Source organism: Pangasianodon hypophthalmus, chromosome 3 (genome assembly GCF_027358585.1).
Source record: "Pangasianodon hypophthalmus isolate fPanHyp1 chromosome 3, fPanHyp1.pri, whole genome shotgun sequence".
Taxonomy (NCBI): Eukaryota; Metazoa; Chordata; class Actinopteri; order Siluriformes; family Pangasiidae; genus Pangasianodon; species Pangasianodon hypophthalmus.
This window is the reverse complement of record NC_069712.1, coordinates 31,808,239-31,830,988: the sequence shown is the minus strand read 5'-3', so window position 1 is coordinate 31,830,988 and position 22,750 is coordinate 31,808,239. Positions and strand designations below refer to the sequence as shown.

The window sequence follows — 22,750 nt, the reverse complement described above, 5'->3', positions numbered from 1 at the left end:
ACTCATCTGCTACGGAAAATATTCAAACATTAACCTTGAATTTAGCAGAAAGACATATTGAGGACAGGCTGCAGGGTTAGACTTTGTGGCTGTGATACTTTCTTTTCTGAGATAGGAGGAATATCATGCATTAAATATAAGTGAAAAGATCCTGATTGATGTGAGCTGCCCATAAACACAGATGTACAGTCAAATTGAGAAATGGAAATGGATCCTTGGTACATACACTGAATTAAATCATCAAATGTCCAAAACCTTTGTATTTAAAGACTTCTTCTTATGGATAAATGCATTAGACGTACTCGAAAACAATGAGCTAAGCATAATATTGTAAACCTGATGAAAAAGCTCTGACGAAAAGCTCTGATTCTATTGAGCAATTGCACATTCATAAGAGTTTCTATATAAAATTTAATTATACACTACAGAACAACTGGTAACCATGGAAGGCAGACATTTCATGTATATTTGTGTTAATGCCCCCAAGCGAATGCCTACTAATGTATTTTAGCATCAAAGCAACATGAAACGTTGCGATAAAGGCTGAATGTGTGGATATAATGAATAAAGTGGATTAAAATTGGACACTCACTTGGATCAGACAGAATGGAGTCTGTTTTGGGCAGGAACTGATCACAGCGGATGCCCTGGAAACCTTCTTTACACCTGAAGAAAACAGAAGGAGAGTGACTCATAAGAAAAAAAAAGTATTAACACATAAGATAGGATGTATTGAGCTCCGGAAGTGAGGACGCTCTTCAGAAAACACCACAAACTACCCATGAAAGGAAGTGTTAAGTAAGAAATTGTATTTATAAAATATTAAAAATCTGAATCATGCATATCAATAAATAAACAAATGATTTCTCTGACATCCCTCAGATAGACTGTGGTAGATGTGTTCATTTAATTCATATGCTTCTTTAAATAGATAGTAATAAAGCATATCTGGTCCTACAAAGTGCTGAAATTACATGAGGAATGATACAAGTGTGTTTTTTTAAACCACTTTCCCCATGCTGAATAATTTATTACTTCCACTGCAGCTGCTGAAGCAGTGTTATGTGTCAGTTAACGTCATCCTCTGTGAAAATGTGAAGCTGTAAGCAGATAGAGTGGTGGACTGAGTGCTGGCTAGTATCATATGCTAAATTTTCTCCCTAATTAGCATCAGCAGTTTGTGTGTGTGAGCTGTCGATAGTTCAGCATCAGTAATTTAAGAAAGGTCAGTCACAGAAGTACAGTGTGTCTTCTACCAAGTGACCAAATTCTCACAAAAATGAAACCATATTCCTTCATAATGATTATAATAAGGTCTAAATATTCAGACATGAAGCTCGAAGGACTAAGACTAAAGACGCTATGTGATGTGTTTGTTCGTTCATCCTTAGTCCCTGCCTGGTTAGGGTCGCAGTGGATTAAATGTTTCTGGGTGGAAGGATAGCAGGGTTCGTAGGTAAACGTTTTTTAAAAAGATAGTATACTTTAGACAACACCTACTTTACAGATACGGAGATTTGGAGCACTAAACAGACACAGATACAGATTTCCTTGCATTAATACACACTGTGGACTAGATTTGAAGCAGATGAAGGTGAGGAGTCAGTGTGGTGTTTGAGACGAGGCCGTCTGAGACGAGGCGAGTAATTAAAGGATCGAGTGGAGGTGGAGAAAAACGATAAAATCAGACCGCCCTGGTCATGAGGGCCTTGAGTCATCGCCCTGCACTTCACACTACACACTGTGCACTTCACAATACTCATTATACAAATTATACACTATGCACTACACACGATGCACCGTGCACTACACATTACACACTGAGTCACACTATGCACTACACACTATCAACTACACATTACACACTATGCAATACACACTATGCACCATGCATTACACACTAATTCACACTATGCACTACACACTATCAACTACACATTACACAATATGCACTATCCACTACACATTACACACTATGCAATATCGACTACACATTACACACTATGCACTACACAATATACATTATGCACACTACACTCTATGCACCATCCACTACACATTACACACTACGCACTCACATTACACACTACGCACTTCCCAATGTACATTACACACTATATATTATCCACTCTGCATTATTCATTATACACTATGCACTACACAACATATATTACACACTATGCACTACACACTATACATTATGCACACTGCACTATGCATTACATGCTACGCACTGTGTATTACACACTATGCACTACACATTACACACTATACTCTGTGCGCAACCCACTACACATTACACACTATCCACTACACATTATACATTACACACTATCCACTACACATTACACACTATCCACTACACATTATACATTACACACTATCCACTACACATTACACACTATCCACTACACAATATACATTACACACTATGCACTGTGTATTACACATTATGCACACTGAACTATGTATTACACACTACGTACTATGACATACACACTACACGCCGTGAACTACACACTACACACTACACTGAACACAGCTCAGAGACGTGATTACTATGGAAACGTGACGTGCAGCTCTGCAGGACATATTTCTGTTACTCAGCAGCTTATACCTGTATTTCTCCCTCTCTCTCGTTGCTTATGTCTCTGTCACTCTCAATCTCTCTATCTAGTATTTCTCTCCCTGAACGTCTCTCTCCATGTGTTTCCCCCCCTGTGCATCTTGTTCTATCTCCTTTTTCTCTCTTTCTATCTTAGTCTTTCTCTTTCTCTCAGTCTCATGCTGTCTTCAAATCGGTCTCTCTCATAATCTCTCCTTCTCTGTCTCTCACCATATATCGTGTCTTACGCACTTTTTCTCTGAATCTTCCTCTCTGTCTCTCACCATCACTTGTCATTTTTCTCCCCTTAACGCTTATCCTCCCTGTACATCGCTCTCTCCTTGCCTCCATCACCCACTCTCACTTTGTCTGTCTCCATCTCTCTTTATGTCTTTTACACTCTCATTTTCTGTCTCCCTGCCTGCCGCTCTCTCTCTCTCTCTCTCTCTCTCTCTCTCATATACTCTATCTGTTCTTTTCCTGTCTCTCCTTTTCTTTCTGTCACTCTCTATGTCTCATGCTCTGGCCCTCCTCCTGTCTGTCTCAAATTTTCTTTCTATCGCTCTGTCACATGCTTTTTTCTTCTACTCTCTCTCTCTCTCTCTCTGTGAGTTGTGTAAAATAAAGGATTGTAAAAAGTAAAAAAAAAAAATCTCTCATCTGTTTCTATTTCTCATGCTACGTTTCTCTCTATTTCTCATTCCCTCTATCTATGTCTCATGCTCTTTATCCCTTCTTTCTGTCTCTCGTTTTCTGTCTCATGCTCTTTCTATGTCTCATCCTCTCTCTGTGTCGTCTTTTTTCTGTCTCATTTTCTTCTGTCTCTCTCTGTGTCTCATGCTCCTAGTTTTTTTTATTTCTGTCTCTCGTTTTCTTTCTATCCTTGGTGCTCTCTCTCTCAGTCTCTCTTTGAACCTCTAACTATCTATATCTTTATCTTTTTTCCCTCTGTCTGAACCTCACTCTCGCTCAACCTCTCTCTCTCAGTTTTTCATATAGAATAAATGATAGGTTGCGAGCATCTTGTAATTGACTGCCTTTTTTTTTTCTGACTCCTCTGTCACTGCTGCACCGTCCTCTGGGTAAAAACTGATTATGTTTCACGCAGCATGCGGCCTTCTCTTTTCTACCGCGTCATAAACACATCCACATGCACAAGCTGCTCTTTCTCGAGGAGGCAGGACGCGTCGAGTGCTGCTCGCTTTTTAATTAACGCCAAAGTCATTAATTAGCTGGAACAAACACGGTGAATGCCAGGGTGGCTTCTGGATCACATCGAGCGAAGGCACGTATATAAAGCGAGCTTTGCGTCTCCAGATAAATAAAAACGCAGCTGTCAAGCTGTTGGGAACGTAAAGAGAACATGCGTGATTAAGTATGCACCACTCATGACTGGACTCACTGCTGTTTATCACTGTTAAAGAGCCACGTGGCCAGTTTTACAGAATGACTCAAGAAGAAGTTGGTAATAAAATGTGGCGAAATCTAAAAACACAGAGAACGGCCTAATTAACCAACGTGATCCTTTTATTGAAAATTCATGAGTATTCACACAAGCCAGATTCATTAGTGTTTGTCGAAAGGATGGGGTTAGGTCTTGCAGCTTTCCTTTTAACTTCAATTATATAAAATCCAATAAAATCACTCTTATTATGAATTTCATGTGAAGTAGACTTGACTTTATTGAACTAGTCTACAATTTGGCTTCAATATTTCTAAATTAACATGAGATGTACACTGATGATCTAGTCATTAGTTCCTAGATTGCTATGAAGCATAAACTGTATCAGTGTTATAGTCATTTTTTTTTTTACTAAGGGTCCCACAAGTATGTACTTTTTCCTCCACTTCATTCCTGTAGATTTTTTTTCTGGCTCAAGAGTGGACTAATTGCCACTTGAAACACCAAGATGAGAGACCTGGAGCTCAGAAAGGAGCGAATTAAAATGTAGAAGTGGAGAAATGAGTTAAATACTGGTTAAATATCAATGACAACTACTTTTAACTAGCTGGCTAACTAGCTAGTCTCTGTGTTTAGTGAGTTTTAGTAAGGAATAAAACACTTTGCGACAGGCTGTTATAGGAAAATAATTAATCGCAGGGTGGTGGAATGAAGCAGAGTTATGGTTACCATCCCTGCAGTTGATTATTTTCCAATAACAGCACATCCTGAAGTGTTTTATTTCTCCTGTATTATACCATGATAATTTGCCACCGATTACAATTTTTATTGATTAAACAATTAAATCATTGGATTTAATTTTATCCATTTATAGCTGCATTTAATGTTGTGGAACATCCATGAGACAAATTAGTTCCTGTTATCTCTTGATTACTTTAAGTTAAATAAGTAACGAGTTAATAAAAGAAATTATACCAGTTACACCAAAAAAAAAAATGGAGCATGAGCTGATGAATAAGGAATCAAAGGCTTTGGTTGATTGACACTTATTATTCAAGAATACACTGTCTAAAACCTAAAAAACTAAGACAAGTCAGTTAAGTTTAAATTGGATTCAAATCTATGCATATCTGCATGTTCTCACACCATTCGCATCATTTTTTTGTACTAAAAAACAGTATTAACTGTCCGTTTATTTTTTCCTCTTCAGAGAACAAAAACGACTTTATAAGAAATATATAAAGTTGTTTTTTGGACTACTAAAGCCACTGTGAAGAGAGGGAGAGAGAGGAAAATGGAACGAATGAAAACAAAAACAGAAAAAGAATTTTAAAGAAATAGAAAAAAATAAGAAAAAAGGATAGAAAGAATATGTTATGCAAATGTGCATCAACAAATCAAACACAATTTCCAGCAAAACTCTTTTTTTTTTTAAAAAGAGTGAAAACAAAAAATAATGGCTAGCACCTGATTAACACTCAGTTGGTACTCTTCTCTAGACAAATCACATAATATTGTTTTTGCATTACAATCACACATAACATTAAGTTTCTTCAAAGGAACAGCAGTTTTTAGTAGTGAACACTTTCACACCCTACTGTGGAGGGTAACAATTACAATTAATATCTGATTACTCCAGAAAGGTGACTGAGTGGCCCTGTTGATCTCATTTTCTAAAGTAGTCCTGGCATTAAATAAGAAACAGGTTGCTGCCGGGCATTTGGCGGGGTTTATATGCCAAAGCACTAAAAGCACAAAAAGGTCATCGATCCATGCTGAAAACATGTCGTCGCCCAAGAGCCGCTCGAACACAGCAGAGATTATAGATCGTAACAATCACGTTCATGACCATTTTCATACCTGCAGCCACGTCGTCCGTTTCCACCCTGGCTGAGGGGGAACGCATTGATTTCTGATGGTGTTTAAAAGTCATTCAAAGGTCTCATAAGCTGAGCCATTTGCTTGGACGGAATTTTATTTGGATGGAAGAGATTGCTGTTGCTTGTTTTGCTTATGCCATCATCATCTTGGCCCATCCGGTGCAGTGCAAAATGACTACATCTGTTATTGTTAGCTATAATCTCACCATTCATTTGTGAGGAGTGCAGCAGAAATGCTCTCTGAAAAGTGTTTTGCCAACTCGTCCTGAAAGCACACAGGAAGAGCTGACACTCAAGTACTGCTTGTGATTCTAACAGGAGTTAGAATTCTAGTGTAACAGGAAATAGACATTTTACAGCTACATGTTAATCTCTCCATGTCTACAAGAAGCAGTTCGAGAGAGGACAGAGTGATTTTTTGGTGGATAGAGTGTCAGTGAAGGACCCTTTGTATTTCCTTTTACCCTTTTCACATTTTCTTTAACTTTTTAACCTTTTTTTTTCCCCCAAATAGACAAGTGGATTTGTTCTTTCGAATTTTGCATGAGCATGTAAATCATGCTTTATGAATAATAACCCACAACTGGCCCTTATTGCTTTTATGAGAGTCTACACACTACCAATAAAAACTTTTCATATCCACATTTTCAGCCATTTTTGTCAAAGCTCCAAGAACAGGCTCATTTTAAATGCTCTAAAAATTCAATCTAAATAAGTCATAAGTCTAAATGAATTGTAAAATGTCCATCTTTTTTGTCTTATTAATTTCAAGAGAAAGAAAAAAACAGCTGGTGAGGGAATGAATGGTGTTTATGGGTAAGTAATGACAGGACCTTGATTCGCTAATATCAGCATTGTCTAAGTTGTTTATCTAGATCAGGTGGCATCAAATGGCAGACCATGTTCAAAATGCAGATCCAGCACTTGAAAAAAAATAATGTAGCTAAAATAAAAATAATGAGCAGATAAATATCTGATTAAAAAAAGAAAAAAAGAAAAACCTGGGCCTTGATCAGCAAGTCTACTTTTCTAAACAAGATCCATTCTATTGCAGATCCTCAGTTGAATTTTATCCAGTCCTGCATTTATGTAAATTATTTAGCTGAAGGTAGCTCATCAGTCCAGAAACTAGCTACGTGGATCGAGACATTCACTTAGAAATAAGATTTTTTGCAAATTTTCATGGCTTGTTCAACAAAAAAACATGGCAAGTCAACAAAAACAGAATGTTTAAAGATGAACAGATGAAGATATACGTAAAGTATTCACATGTCAAATTAAAACTGATATTTCTTATCTGTTCAGATTCATGGCTCTAGTCAAAAGTGGTAGTTATGAAGCTCCACTGTGAAGCTAAACTTTGAACTGTCTAATTTATAGCCATCAACCTGACTTTAAAAAAAAACACTCAAACACAAATATTTAGCTTTTTGGTGGATGATTTGTTTAATATTTGTCCTTATTTAAAACATATCTCATTTTTCGTTTTGTCTCTACCACTCACACTGAGTAAACTGTGCTAAACTTCAGAAACTCCAGAGGTTCAAAAACTTTTGATTGGCAGCGTATTTTGTCTGCAACGCAACCCTGTAGTGAAATCTCACATTTAGCCAGACACAACACAATCTAAATCCTGGTTAAACTGTTCAAATATTGAACTTGCTAATTTTTTTTTTACAATTTTTTTTCTGTCCGTGGAGGACGTTTTAAATATTTAATGCAGTCTCTGATATCCTCATTTCACTCCACAGGGCTTTGTTAATAATCTAGGTATTAAGATGATCAAATAGCGCTTGTTATGACTGTCGAGACGAGGTACAATTACATATGTGAGACGCTGACTGAGAAGAGCCATAAAAAAATATGGACTAGGAAGATATTTAGCCTGCTCAATAACGTTTTATTAAGTATCAAATAAAGGGATAGGGATGAAGTTAGCATCTGCACCATTTTTATGACTTCATTCCTATGGAATCAATTGAAAGCATAACAAAATGTTATACCACAGTGCTGCTAAATTCTGGATTCTGATTGGTCAGGAGGTATTGATTAGTTTTCTATAGTAGCAGACACAAATTCACAAATTATCATTTCTATAGTAACAATGTGCGCATGGACTTCTCTCTTAGATGCTTCTGTTAAACAGATTTAAGAAAAAAAACTGTGCAAATGTTGATATGAAACTTTTTTTTAACAGTGTCATCACTTGTGTAACAAAGGTAAAGCTATAGTTAAGGTTTCTGACATCTTTACAACAGAGGAATTTACACTTTGTGGTCACTTAGTAACATGACGAGGTGCGGTTTTTTTTTTTTGTCTTATTAATTTATATGTCTTCTAATTTAACTGAGAACAAGAACTAACATTTCACAGACGTTCCACATTGTAAACAATACATTTAAAAAATCATTAGGTGTGGTGTAAGAAGAATAAAACACTTCAGGATGAGATCCATCCATGCATCCATCCATTTTCTGTTCTTCTTATCCTACACAGGGTCTACACAGGAGCCTGGACCTTACCCCTGGGGACTCGTGGCACAAGGCAGCGGACACCCTGGACGGGGTGCCAATCCATCACAGGACACAATCACACACACATTCACACACTACAGACAATTTGGAAATGCCAATCAGCCTGCAACGCATGTCTTTGGACTGGGGGAGGAAATGGGCAGGAATTGAACCCCAAACCCTGGAGGTGTGAGGCAAATGTGCTAACCACCCCTTCAGGATGAGATGTTATAGTAAAAAGAATGAGTTGGGGTGGTAACAGGAACTTCATCATTATTTTCCTAACAACACATTTTGGCATCAGTGTATACAAAATTTGATGAAACGTACACAAATGTCATCCCTAAAATTCCTATATTCTTTAGATTTTAGATATAGATATATATTTAGATATATATACTGTTTAGATTTAGACAGTTAGAACTGGGTGAGAGAAGGCTCCCCTTAGCACCACCTGGTGGTTTTATAGAAATAGATCGATGACAAAGTGACAGTTTGCCCTTTTGACATCTCTTTGTCTGAAGTTCTCACTGAGGACACTCAGTCCTGGCAACCTTTTTTTTTTTTTCACAAATAAATGAAGAACAAACACAGAAGCTATGTGTCACTGTGAAATTATGTTTTGGAGAGACAGGAGTTGACAGAGTTGAAAGGAGAAGAGAGGGCTCACAGAGAGAGAGAGAGAGAGAGAGAGAGAGAGAGAGACAGACAGACAGCTCACAGAGAGAGAAAGAGAGAGAGAGAGAGAGAGCGCACAGTGAAATGAGCCGTTGATGAAACTCAGCTGTTCTTGTCGATCCCTCGGCATGAACTTCAACCTGGAAGCACTAAATCACGATCACAAGATGTACTGCCTGTGAGTTTGTCTCACGCCTGGACTTTCATAAAGCTAGTGGATGCTGATTTCATTCAAAATGCAGCCAAATGATTTAACAATGCATCACGTCATCAGTATGCGGCGCTGAAGTTAAATATTTCAGAGCTTTTCTGATCACACTGGAACAAGCTGCTTTTAACTGTAAGCTAGTGCTTCGTTAATAAGACATAGAAGTTACACATAAATGTTACATTTAACTCTAAATTGTTAAAAGGTAGTATAAGAACAACAATAAACTTCAGATTGTGTTGTTCTAAGAAAATAATATGTGTATTATTTTCACATAACAGCACAGTCTATTTTATATTATTCCTTACATAATTGCATTTAATAGACTTAGTAGTTTTGGCTAGGTGTCTCATTCTCTCTCTCTCTCTGTCTCTCTCTCTCGCTCTCTTTTGAACATGCTAGCAATGATGCACCTTTTCTAATCTCATCGTCTCTGCACGAAACCACTCAGCCCAAGAAGACACAGGCCTTTCTGAAACTCAAGGAGCGCCTCTGACACACTTAAAACAAGAACATGAGGGAAAATAAACACATTTAGATTTACCGACATCCTTACGTTTTGAAGTGGCTAAATTACATAGTAATATAATTTCGTGCCGAGCCTCCTTTGGTTCCTCTGTGAATGTGAAATTGTAGCCGCACATAAGAGTTCGGTGTCTGGGATAATTATGGCTTAGTGCTTCGTGTAGACGGAAGACGCACTCACACATTAAAGTCAATAACAGAACGACGATATGACTTGAATGTCTCAATCACAAGTTGAATGTTGGGAGTAATGATGATACGTGAGATCAAATCTCACGTCGGAGTGGAACAACGTGTTTAATAAATGAGGTATTAAAACTCGTACAAAAGCAAACACCTCGTGCATGTAATTATGTGAAAATATGCAAATATTAAAAAGAAGTGTTATTATGGAATAGCTATGAGTGAGTGACACTGGAGAGCTTTTATAAAGGAAAGTGTAGAGTTATTTGATTTCTCTGTAAATATAATTAAAGCTACATGTCAGAAATATTCTGGAATACTACACATATTCTGAGATACGACTTTCACATTTAAATACTTCACTGATCTACAAGCAAAGACAATTTCCAAAAGCTTGCCATGCATGTGATTAATTTATACCAAGAAACAGATAGCTCAGAGACAATGGCATCTTTTATAAACAGCACTTAGCCTTTGTTATTGATTATTTCCCTATAACAGATTGGCCTGTCGTGTTTTATTCCTTATGCATGTCACTGATTGGTGGAAACACTTTTAAACGTTTTTGTAGAAAGGATCTCACCTAGAAATTGCTTAGTCTTGTGAGAGAGACAAAGGGAAGGGAGGGAAGGAGGAAAGAAGGAAGGAAGGAAGGAAGGAAGATCGAGATGGCTGACAGATTGCTAACAGTTATTTGTGTAAAAGGTGATAGAACTCAAAGATGTTACAGTACCATTAGAGGAATAATTAGGCCATGGCCTGGGTGGAAGAAGGTGCAAAAGTCAAAGTGAGGAAGAGAGAGAGAGAGAGAGAGAGAGAGATGTCTCAGATCTATGTGTATTGTTGAAGGCATTAATGTGGTCCAAGCTGATGCAGAATTCAGACTCCATCTGGCCAGTGTTGGTTTAAAGCTCAAAGGAGTAAACTCCAGCGATGGTTTCCTGCTCACTCCAGCCCTGACAGATGCCCACGGCTTACAGAGAGAGACGGAGAATCCTTCACTGTGCCAAAAGCTACACAGGGACTCATGTACCTCTATGTAATCCTTTCTTTTCTGGGCCAACTTGTACACGTTCCAGCTCTAAGAGAGGAAGAGAGAGTGTAAAACGCCTGGTGTGAACGAGTCCCTTGGTGATGGGGGGAATGGTTACTTTCATACCTGCCTCGAGCATTAAGCCACCCACCGTGACAAGCAGCTGACGCCTGCCATTCTAGATCACACGTACAAACGAGCGCCTGGATAAGTCCTTATTCAGCACGGCATGCCAGCTGTCATTCCTGCCACTTGATATTCCACAGTGCTAAAGATGTTGTAATGAAAGGCTAAAGTGGCCTAAAAACAACACCCCCCTCTCCCGTGATTTTGCGCAATATTTGGCTCTGACAAGTGAAAAGGGAATGTGAGCTTTGGTTAGGCTTAGCTCCTCATGGCGTGTGAGAGGATATGAGCTGTAGGAAAGGACACGCAAATTGATTAGAGAGGAGAAAAAAACTAAACGAATTGCAACTTGCTGTCCTGCAATATTGTATTAACACTTAATGTGTTGCAAGAGTAATGGAGTTGAGGCAATATACTCTATCAGTAATTATCAGAGACCTTGCTAAGTACCTGGTTGGCTAACTAGCTAGCGGAGTAAAGGAACAAACCTCAGCTGGCTCCAGCCTAGCAAAGATGGAGAAACTGGCTCCATAATGGTGATACCACAAATGCAATGCCATTTAGCCCTTTAACTATTAAAAATTAGACTTTTTTTTAATGAATTAATTAACAGGGTTGAATTTTTTAAATCAGAGAATTAGCAAATACACAAAAAATGGTCAACTAGCAACCATGAAAATGGCATCAGGGCATTAAGGACATTCAAATGATGACTTTAAATGTATTTTTTAGAATAATAATTTACTTTCAATTTATAATTTGTGTAACAGGTTCATACTTTCATCATTTAAAGTACAATATCATTGAAAATAAAGAAAAATTCATTAGAGAGCTTGTTTTTCTTTTTGCCATGATCTTCAGGAAATTTGGATGATTTCACGGGGTTGATGTGTTCATTTAAAAGGATTAATTGGTATTTTAGTGATTATATTTTAAAGGAATGAACAGATAATTTGTTATGAATGGATGCAAATACAGATATGAATAGGAAGTACACTATAAGGTTTTTTAAAAATCTTTTTGGATATTTTTTCAGAAATGGTCACATGAGATCAGGAAGTGCTGAGATTTAGTATAACAGCATTGGGAAATTTCACTGTTTGTATCACTCTGTTATTTGGACATATTGTGTCTGAAATGTAAGTTACTCTATTAATTTCTTGTTCATATAACTGTCGTATGATAGCAATATCACCCCGGTAATCATGCTGTTATACTGAACATTAGCATTAGCATTAGCATGCTGATATTCAGTACATCAGCACTCTTTGCTCATGTGATAATGAATGCTTATCCAGCATTCATTCATTCATCCTTAGTAACCGCCTGGTCGTGGTTGTGGTGGTTTAGAGGCTATTAAAACTACAGCTAAGTGTAGTAAAATTTGAGCGCAATGTTGTACGCAACGCCAGTGGCTGGGGTCGGTTCCCTGGCCGGGAGCGAGAGCACTGTGCCCTAACCACTAGTACCCCTAACCCAGGGGTAATTTAGTGTAAAAAATCCACCAATTAGCATGTCTTTGGGAGGTCTGAGGAAACCGGAAACCCAGGATACAACCCACATGAATTTGTAAAACTCCACCAAGAAAGCCAAGGATCGACCCCGAGGCAGCAACACTAGCTGCTCCTAATTAAACCTCAAATATCATTTTTATTGTTAATGCTTCTAAAGCTTTGCCTATTATTTCTTCTTTGTTTTGAAAAGGTAATTGCAGAAGCTCCCAATTCCCCTGAAGCCTTACGCTGATTCGATTCCATCAGGAAATCAGGTAATTAAATTTACTTGAGCTGATTAAGTATTAGGACAGGCCTTAAGATAAAGGGCACGTGAAAAAATAGTATCGGAGAACAGGACTAGAATTAATTCTCACTTTATTTCTTTAAGTCTTAATCTAGCTAGCTAAACTGTGTTTCAAAGTAAATGAGTGGTATCTTAGGACCAACTTATCTCCTGTTGATATTAAAATTATTCTGATTTAACTGCTATTCTTTTTGCCATTCACTTACCTTCCATGTAAGATAGACTATTTCATATATATTAAAAAAAAAACTTAAAGAAGGATGAGCTCCTCTTATTGAGATTTTTTTTCCCTCTTATTGAGATTTTTTTTCCCTCTTGTTGAGATTTTTTTTCCCTTCATCTTCAGCTCCATCTGTTGGAGCGAGAGTTTTTAATTAATGTATTTTATTATTATTATTATCCTCTTTTTTTGCCATTGCTGCTCTTTGCCATTGCTGCTTGCTAAGGGTTATGGCACTGGTGTCTGCGCTATAAAAACGAGACAATCTGTACTGTAAAAAGCTATAAAAATCAAATTTTATTCCGTTAAATAATTCAAGGCAACAATTAAAGATTTAAGTCCTCATATCGACGCAGGCAAATGCCATCCCGCTTAATTTAGTGGTAGATCTCCAAAGTCAACAACTGCTAAGAGGTATTACAGTGTGGCATTAAAGAGAATAGCATGCCCAAATGAAAGGAGCAAGTTGGCCCAGAAGGTCATGGTTTAAAGCCAAGTTTCATTTCTTTACAACAACAAATACTTCCAAGGGGATAGTAGCAAGCGTGGCGCTTCATTTGTTTTCGCTTTATGGTCCTCCTCCATGCTATAATTGCTAAATGGGCAAGCTCCAGATGTGCAAAGATAGACAAAATGCTACCATTGTTGCACCAAGATGGGTAGAGATGTTCCTTTGCCGTAAAAGCAGGCTGAATTGTCCCGTTTTCCTGATGCTGGCTTCATAACGGCTGTCGCGAACATCTGCTCCTGTTAACGCAATGAAATTTGCTCCATGTGGCACCTGTATATCACCCTCCACAACACTTTTGTGACTGACAAGGCCATTCACATTGACTTAAGGAAAAGTTTTTTCTTACCTCCTTATTTTCTGTTGGCCAACATATAGTATGCTTCAAAGCCTACAAAGGTTGGAAAGGTTATTTACAAATTTCAAAGCTAGCCAATCACCTGCCATTCATTTCAGGGGCATTTTGTATTTTTGTGGATGTGGTGGTAATTTTGGTTTCTCTCTACTTTGTCTTTTATGTCTGGTACTAATGTAGAGGAGGTGAAGGGGAAAAGTAGTTTAGAGCATATTGCTGTTGGCCATAAAACCTCTCTGGATTATGCACACAGAATAAAAATGACATAAAATACTTTATTAGAAAAAATAGAGGTTTAAAAATTGGGGTAATGCAAAAATGCTTGTCACTGTGGTGGCACCATCAAGGGTACATCTTTGATACCTCTCTTTAGAGAAACAATCATAAAGGAACTTTATTAAATGATCTTTTAATAAAATAATTTTAGAAAACATCATTTATGTTGTTTAGACCTTGGTGATCCAACATCAGAGGTACCACTAGTCTGTAGATCTTGGGGAAAAAATTACTTGAGAGGTGTCTGACCCCATTGTACATGTGTAATGATACGTATAATACAATATGTAAGGAATTAAACACTTCGGGACGTGCTGTTATAGGAAAATAATCAATAATCAATTAATTATTTATTAGAAATAATCAAATTATTCTCAATAATTTGTATCTATATATAGTTATGTTGAGGCTGTGGAACATCCAGAAAACACGCTAGTTCCTGTTCTCCTTTATATTAACTGAAATTTGTCCTCACAGAAAACTTCATCATATCAATGATTTCACATGTTAGTGTGTAGCATCCGTCATACTTCATCCCTGTGAACATGTTTCTGTAGAAACCAGAACATATTAGACCAGGAATATTAATATAATGTTCCAGTTCTCATTCTCATTAATATAAAGTTCCTGTGATTTGCAGCTGCACTACTGTCAGGGCTGCTGTTATAGAAAATTATTCAACAATACACATAATAATACATATGAATCTAGCTAAGGATTCCAAGAGTGCTGCAAAGTTGTAAGTAATATCCAAGTAAATGGGTGTGACTGATGTTGAACCCATACTTTCAATCTTTGAAGCCCTAAAATCCAACCAAATGACTAGAAGCATTTTCCAATCCAGATGATTAAAAGAGTTTCCTAGTGCCCAGAACTGGAGAAGCTCTGTAGGTGTTTCAAACTAATGGAGGCTTGGCATCCTTTAACGATGGACGCACAATGAGCGGTCTTTTCGAGACATCCATTTGAAAGATTACAGCCTTAAGTATCAGCAACATTATCCTGCTAATGGTTATTGAGGTCAGCGAGTGGAATCCAGATACGGCAAGAAACGGCTCAGTAATTACAGCATGCATGTCTTTCTCGGACGAGATCTGTTTTTTTTTTTTATCACAGCCATTATCTGTTTTCTCGAAGCAGTTTCAGTAATGTTAGACTTGCTTCTGCATCCATAACTGAACTTGTTATTGGCGTTCTCACATGTGTCACACTTAATTTACACCTGTCAGCCAGGGCTTATTGTGTGTAAAACTGATTTCGTTGCCTTAGCAGAGATGTTGTTACTGGACTACTGGCAACGCTCGTTCAAAATGTGAGTCTAGCCAACAGCCCAATGGTTTGTTTTTCAGAACAACGCAGAAATAATGCTTTGGCTAACTCGACAAGTGTTTAGGTTTTCCATGTGGAACGAGGCAACCCAAACAAATGCTGTAGACATAACATGTTCATGGGTTCGCCCACAGCAGGACGTTTCTAGGCATAAACATAACACATTGACTGTGAAATACACTTGTAAAATAAATTCTTGCAATAAATCATAGGTGAACCCCGAAGCGCATATGGAAAGCTTCTGTTATGCTACAGTAAGTCAATTGATTAGGCTGAAACAGCTCTTGGCAAAATAGATTAGAGTCTTGAGTCAACATTCGTGGGTCATTTAAAATCTTTCTGCAAAGCAACTATGTAGAAAGTCATATATGCATAGAGAAAAATGCACACACGATGAATTTGCATGCTTTATTGTAGAAACACTAATAAACAGTAATAAACACCACAGCGCTGCTGAATTATCAGTTCTGATTGGTCAGAAGGTGACGATTCTGAGAGTACTTCCAGCTGTACTTCAAATCACAGGTTTATATTAATACATTAACGTATCGAGACTAACAACATGGACAGGAACTTGAATATCGGACACTTCACATAACCTAAGTCAAACAATAAACAAATAAAAAACCAACACACGTTATAGAACAAGTAAAATGTATGTTTTCTGTAAGGAGATGTTTAACATTTATGGAAGGAGTCTCCAGTGTCAACATTTTCGAACAGTCAGAAGTAAAGCTGTAACTAAGTTTTCCAACACAGGAAAGTTTTCAGGACTTAAAGTGAGAGTGAAACAAAGAAGTTAATGAGGGAACAACTGTTTATAGCTGCTATAACGTAAGTGATAACAGGAACTTACTTGTTTCACAGATGTTCCACAACACTAAATGAAACTATAAACGGATTACAAAAAAAAAAAAAAAAAGACTCTTGTTCTTTAATTGATTAAAAAATATTGTTATGAAATTGCTGCAGTATAAGAGGAACGCAACATTTCTGTGCTTTTATAGGAAAATAATCAAAGTGATTTTGAATCAGTCATTCATGCCATCTTTGATTAATTTCCTATAACTGCACACCACCAAGCCTCCTGTCTCCTGTCTCTGGCAGTAACCCCTGAAAACTCTTACCTTACCTTTAAATATCACAGGATATTCACATGACATTTGCTACACAAGTCATGCATTAAAACCTTCTTCCTTGTTTAAAAAAATGGTCAAGGCAGGTGTGAAGAAAGCCTCTCCCACTGTGAGTGTATCACGAAGCTGAGATTGCCTGATCTGTGGGTGACTGAAGGAGGACTGATTCAATTCTCTCCAAACCACTCATCACCCTCTAAATGGATTTCCCCTTCTTCTGAGTCCTAATGGAGGAGTGTGTGCTTTTATTACTGGTGCCAGTTCCTTCCCTGTGCTCCCAGTGGGCAGACCAGTGGGACACACACCCGAGGCGAAGCCGCCAGAAGGTCTGCTGTCAGTCGGAAGTACAAAGTGACAGTAGCGGTGCTGACAAAACTGTCTGAAAGGCCAAATAACCAGTAAAGACTGAATTACAGGAATGTCTCTGGGGTCGTAGTCCTCTGAAAGCCACGCAGACGGAGAGGATGAAAGGGGACGGAAACTGAAAATTAATTTCTCATCCTTTGTCAGCCTACTTTTCATTACAGCCTTTGATAGGACCCTTTTAAACACAATCCACATTGATTAAAAGTGTGAAAATGTTGGACTTTTACACCCAATTGACAGCCATTCGAATCAAATCAAGGAGGCGTTGCGTGATAAAAGCTTGCATGGCACTTGCATTTACGACTATCTTGTCTTTTTTTTTTTATAGTTCTATATGAAATGTTGTAATGTAGGTTGTCAACTGCTGTAAAAAAAAAACATAATAAAGCCTTATAGTCAAGTCGAAAGTATAAAGTAAGTATAAAAAACAGCATCTCTCATCTAGTGGAGTGAAGTAACATTAAAATAAAATAAATAAAATTAAATACAAGTGCAAAATATATATCTCTCTAAATTATACTTTACATACAGCAGCATATTGCATGTACTTATAAAGTATTTGATTTTATTTCATTTTATTTACCTTCCTTATCTTTGAATAAGACATTATACTGTATATAAAAAGAAAATGAGAAAGAAAGAAAGAAAGAAAGAAAGAAAAAAAGACTAGATGAGAATATGACATTGAGAAATGACATTGAGAATATCATCTAGTGGACTAAAGTCTGTAATCCACGACATCAGATGGTTTTTGAATAGAAAAAACTTCACATTATGGATTATGTCATATGGATTAAAGACTGTGAAAATAATTATATAAAATATATAAGTTCTGAAATTATACTGTATGCAAGAGCATATTCTTCATGGCTTCCTTTATTTTATTTTATTTTATTTTATTACTTGCATTATAATTTAACTAAGCCTTGTACACTGTATATAAAAGAGAAACAAGAAATAAAAAAAATCTATTAAATTAAACTGGTTTAAAAGAATCAATAAAATCAAACAAACAAACAAACAAACAAAGACAAGTTGAGTTTGATGATTGCCAAAATATGGTTTTAGTAAGAAAGAATCTTGAATATTAAATAATGTTATTTATATTTAAATTAAATTTAATATTTAATATATGGTTATTAAATATTTATACATTTCAAAATTCTAAAACATAAAACCAATTTTAAATGGAAAAAAAAAAAATCAGTGTGGCCTCAGATTTTTGGACTCCACTAAATTTCCAAAATATGAAAGCAAATTGTATATAGCTTAATGTAATTCATCTATTTATTTTATTTTAATTTATTTTGATTTTTTGTTTAATTTTATTTCAATTTTTTTAATTTATTTGACTATTTTCTTTCTTTTAATTATATATTCCCACTTCATTGTCAGTGGCCCCATTTCCTACATCGATAAACAGATGAATGAAACAATTTACAGACAGAAAAGCAAACATAATAAGTCCAGATACAATATTTTTTACCAGCAGTCCAAAAAGGCAGGAAGTGTTTTCAGTGTACGGTTAACAGTAATTCACTGTTCCACCCAGAGGTCATCAGCAAGGTCAACCATCATAAAATAGTGGTGTGTTTCATTGGTTTTTGTCATCTATTTCTTGAAAAGCAAAGTCTCCCATCTCTCCTTTCATTTTCTCCACCACCTCTGCATCCTCTACCCTCCTGGTTACCAAGGCAACCATGTCTATATGTGCTGGATTAGTAATGCGTTCTTGAGCAACATTATGAACCATCTTGTTACTGCCCCTTCTTGTTCAAGTAGCTGAAAATGTAAAGCTGACACAGTGAGCAGTGGAAGAGCAGATTCATGAACAGCTGACATCTGTGTGTGTGTGTGTGTGTGTGTGTGTATGTGTGTGTGGGATCAGATTTTGGCACATATGGCCACATTTGTATATGCACACAAACACTTGTACTTGTAGAAATACCACGCTTCTGGAGATCTGCCAACATACAGCTACCGTAGATTGGATATAATCCAGTTTCAGCATGATTGAGTGACAAAGGCGTCAATTACTAACTTATAGTTGGGTTTTAAAATGCAGGTACATGATGGATGTGTACAAATATTAAAATTCATTACCAGAGGAGATATATGGCCTCACAAGCTCTAACCCAGATCACTCAACAGGCTTATTCCAGCTGAGTTTACATGTAGTTAATGTTAGTACACAGACCACAGATCTTTCTCAAGGGAAATCCCGTTTTCATGGCCAGATAGAGTGTGTATCCAGCAGGAACATGGCCTAAGTGTCTATTTATTTGCAAATAGCAGCTGCAGGGAAGATCCCCGAGCTTATCATCGCTTCATATTTTTATCAACAGCAGCTGTCACTCCTTCTAGAGCAAGGCTAGATGGCTTATGAACCTAATGCATACACACTCTAATCTCAGGAAAAAAAAAAAAAAAAACTCAAAAAACCTCTTGACCTGTTTTGAGAAGGAAACATAAAATTCACAGACTCAAAGTGTTAGCTTTACTGTGGTTTACTAGATACCAACAAATAAAACCCGGGATCTAACAAAAACAAACAAACAAACAAATATTTAGGACTGGATGTTCTTAACGTTTATTTAATACCTCATTAATGAACTATGAACAAATCAGTTATTCAGGATTTAACAATTAACAAATGTCTTTATATAAAACCTCATTACAATTTCATGACCTTGATTTAGTAAATACAGTTTTTTAAAATTATTTATTTATTTATTTATTTATTTATTTTACTTCCACTCCTTCCTAAACTTCATGCCTTGATTACATCAAATTGACAGAAACGCTGGCATTATTTTACTAATTCGACAGCTTAAAATGACAAATTAGAAGTGTGATAAAGACTACACACATTATAATTTCACGACCTCACTTTAGTATCTTGTGGCTTCATGAAATTGTATGCACATTTACCTAAAAAAAATAAATAAAATAAAATAGGATGTGCTGCATTACGTGCTATTCTGTAAGCTGCTGAATAATGAATGTAGAAACCATTTTTGTTCAATTAATGTGATAATCACAATTAAAACTATTCATAAAGCAATATATTAGCAATTTACTAGAATCCTATTAGATGGTTATTTCAATCTCCTTCATGTATCATCGTATTAATCTTTTCTTTTATGTTTTCATTTTTAAATAGTTTCCTGCTTTGATCTTACATCGTATTACATTTGACAGCCAAAGCCTTAAAAGCTCGGACGCTTCTCCTTCTACTTGGTGATTTTAATAATCTGAATGGGCCGTCCAGAAAATAACCACCTGCGTAAGCCGACTCTGAATACGGAGAACTTTCCACGAGTAAATATTGATGTTGATGTGTATGGCTCTACGTCTTGAAACTAGGTTTATGGTAAACACATTACATATCTTTGACAAGACAGATTAAAAAAAGACAGAAACTCTGACAGTAGGGATTGCAGTAAAATTACCTCCATTTACAGTATAAAGTCACACCGACTGGATTAATAATGGCAGCTAGCTGCTGTTTCCATAGCAGCACTAGCATACAGCGTGAACCGTAGCTCTTTGGCAGAATAAGAGGAGACAGGTTTGATTCTCCAGGGAGTAAACCTGCACCTCTCCAGAATACATGCCTGCCATCAAAAGCAGCTCTCTGGCTGATGGATTCAGAAGCTGTTTGATAAATGCACGTTACTGGAAAACAGGGGGGGGGAATCCTCTTGTGACATTCGACCTCTAGGTTTGCTAGCGAGGAGAGGAACTGGCTCTGCACTTGTGCATGTGAAAGATACGTGCTGTTGAAAAGCAGCGTTGTTGCAGGGGGAGCCGCTAATTAGCGGGAGTAATTGATGTTTTCGATTTACGTGTGAAGAGGGTCGCTGTCAGAGCGCCGACGCCCAGGGAGAGACAGCGTGAAAGTGGATTAGTGGTGTTGGAGCAATTCGGGTGGCGTTGAGCTGTATGCTAAATGCTAATAACGACAGGAAGATTAGCTTGTCAACACAAGGCTACTGCAGATAGCAGCTCTACAGTTTGCCATAATAGACATGGTTATACATGATTAACAAAGAACAGTGTTCGTTTGTTTGTTTGTTTGTTTATTTATTTATTTATTTTAAACATGAAATGCAAATCTGCATAGAGCATGCTTTGGTTGCATAAGATCATTTTTTTGCAGAAATCATTACCCACAATGCATTTGCAGTGACACACACGTGTAGCTTGGCAAATAGGGGCAGTGTAACAAATTATACTAGCATTTTCACTAGGAAAAATAATATAATTCTTTAATTAATATATTAATATAAATAACAACAAATCATCTATTCATAAATAAAAATAAACGATGATGGTGCTGATTATTATGAAATAATGAATGAATTTCAAAATAAAAACAAAAATGCTCCATATAAATACACATTTTTAAAAAATAATTGTGTATTATTATGTTATTATTATTAATTATTTAGAATTAATTTTTAAAAAAATATTTTTTCATTATATTATGTATTATTTTATTATTAAGAATATAAATAAATAATCATATCAGCCATTTATAAATAAATAAATAAATAAATAAATAAATAAATAAATAATATTTTTTTCTAGATCCTTTTAATTTCGAGACTCAGATTGTCTTAAATAAAATCAGTAATATTGTCTCCCAATAGAATAAACATTTAAAAGATTTATGTTTTTGGTGTATTTGCACCAAAATTCACTGCTAGTTGAGAAAACGTAATGTTACAGCTTTACCTCTGACTTTATCAAAAGCATTTTTGTTTCTTTGCTGTCAAATGTAATATGATGTAACATAAAAGACTGACGTGAGCATCTAGTGAGAGTCTTGTATATTGCTAATATTTCACTGCATGAATATTCCTAGTTGTAATTAGCACATTTGTACAAATGTGGTTTAACTGATCAAAATGGCTTCCACTCTGATTATTTGGCAGCTTATAGAATAGCACTTGATCCAGCGCATCCTATTAGTTTGCATTTTATTTATTTATTTATTTATTTTGTTGTACTCCAGTAGTTAAATGTGTGCGAAATCGTTGAGGTCACGAAATCGTAACATGTGCATGGGATGTAGGCTATATTATTAGGTTGTTAATACTCTAATGCCAAACAAACTAATGCCAGTATTTTGCTAAGTTGATATGCTCTTGTGTAAAGAAACATTGCAAGGGTTTGAAGGATAAGGATAACTCCGCCCCATGTGCATAACTCTCATGCACTTGAGCCTGCAGTTATGTCTGCGGACTGAATACCGATGTGTTCAACTTTGGTATTAAATTCTCACTGTGTGTGCGTTACTCAACTCCAAATAACGATCCTTAAGGTCAGGTGACCATTCATTCGATTTCAGCGACAAGTGAGTTGAGATTTTCTCAATTCCCTCTTTCATAACATTAGTTCCTATGGAAAATGGAAGAAATACTCATAACTGTGTTTTTATCTTATTCTGTTATATACAACCTTTCACTGAATGTGTATGTAGACATTAAGAAGAAAAATAAAGCTTAGAAGGACATAGCAGAGATCATTAGTGCCTCTGGAGAGTATCTGTAGCTGGTGGAGTTACAATGCTAATCTGCTAATGAAGCTAATACGAAGCCT

At 36.5% G+C, this 22,750-nt stretch overlaps 1 protein-coding gene across 1 annotated transcript in view; it reads right to left on the bottom strand.

Annotated features, from left to right (window-relative positions):
* The window catches only part of LOC113541899 (pro-neuregulin-3, membrane-bound isoform), a 323,359-nt gene that overhangs the window by 41,204 nt on the left and 259,405 nt on the right, over nt 1–22,750 (bottom strand). The window contains exon 3 of the mRNA XM_026939082.3: nt 593–666. Within this exon, the coding sequence (XP_026794883.3) occupies nt 593–666 (74 nt within the window). The remainder of the gene's footprint in view (nt 1–592; nt 667–22,750) is intronic.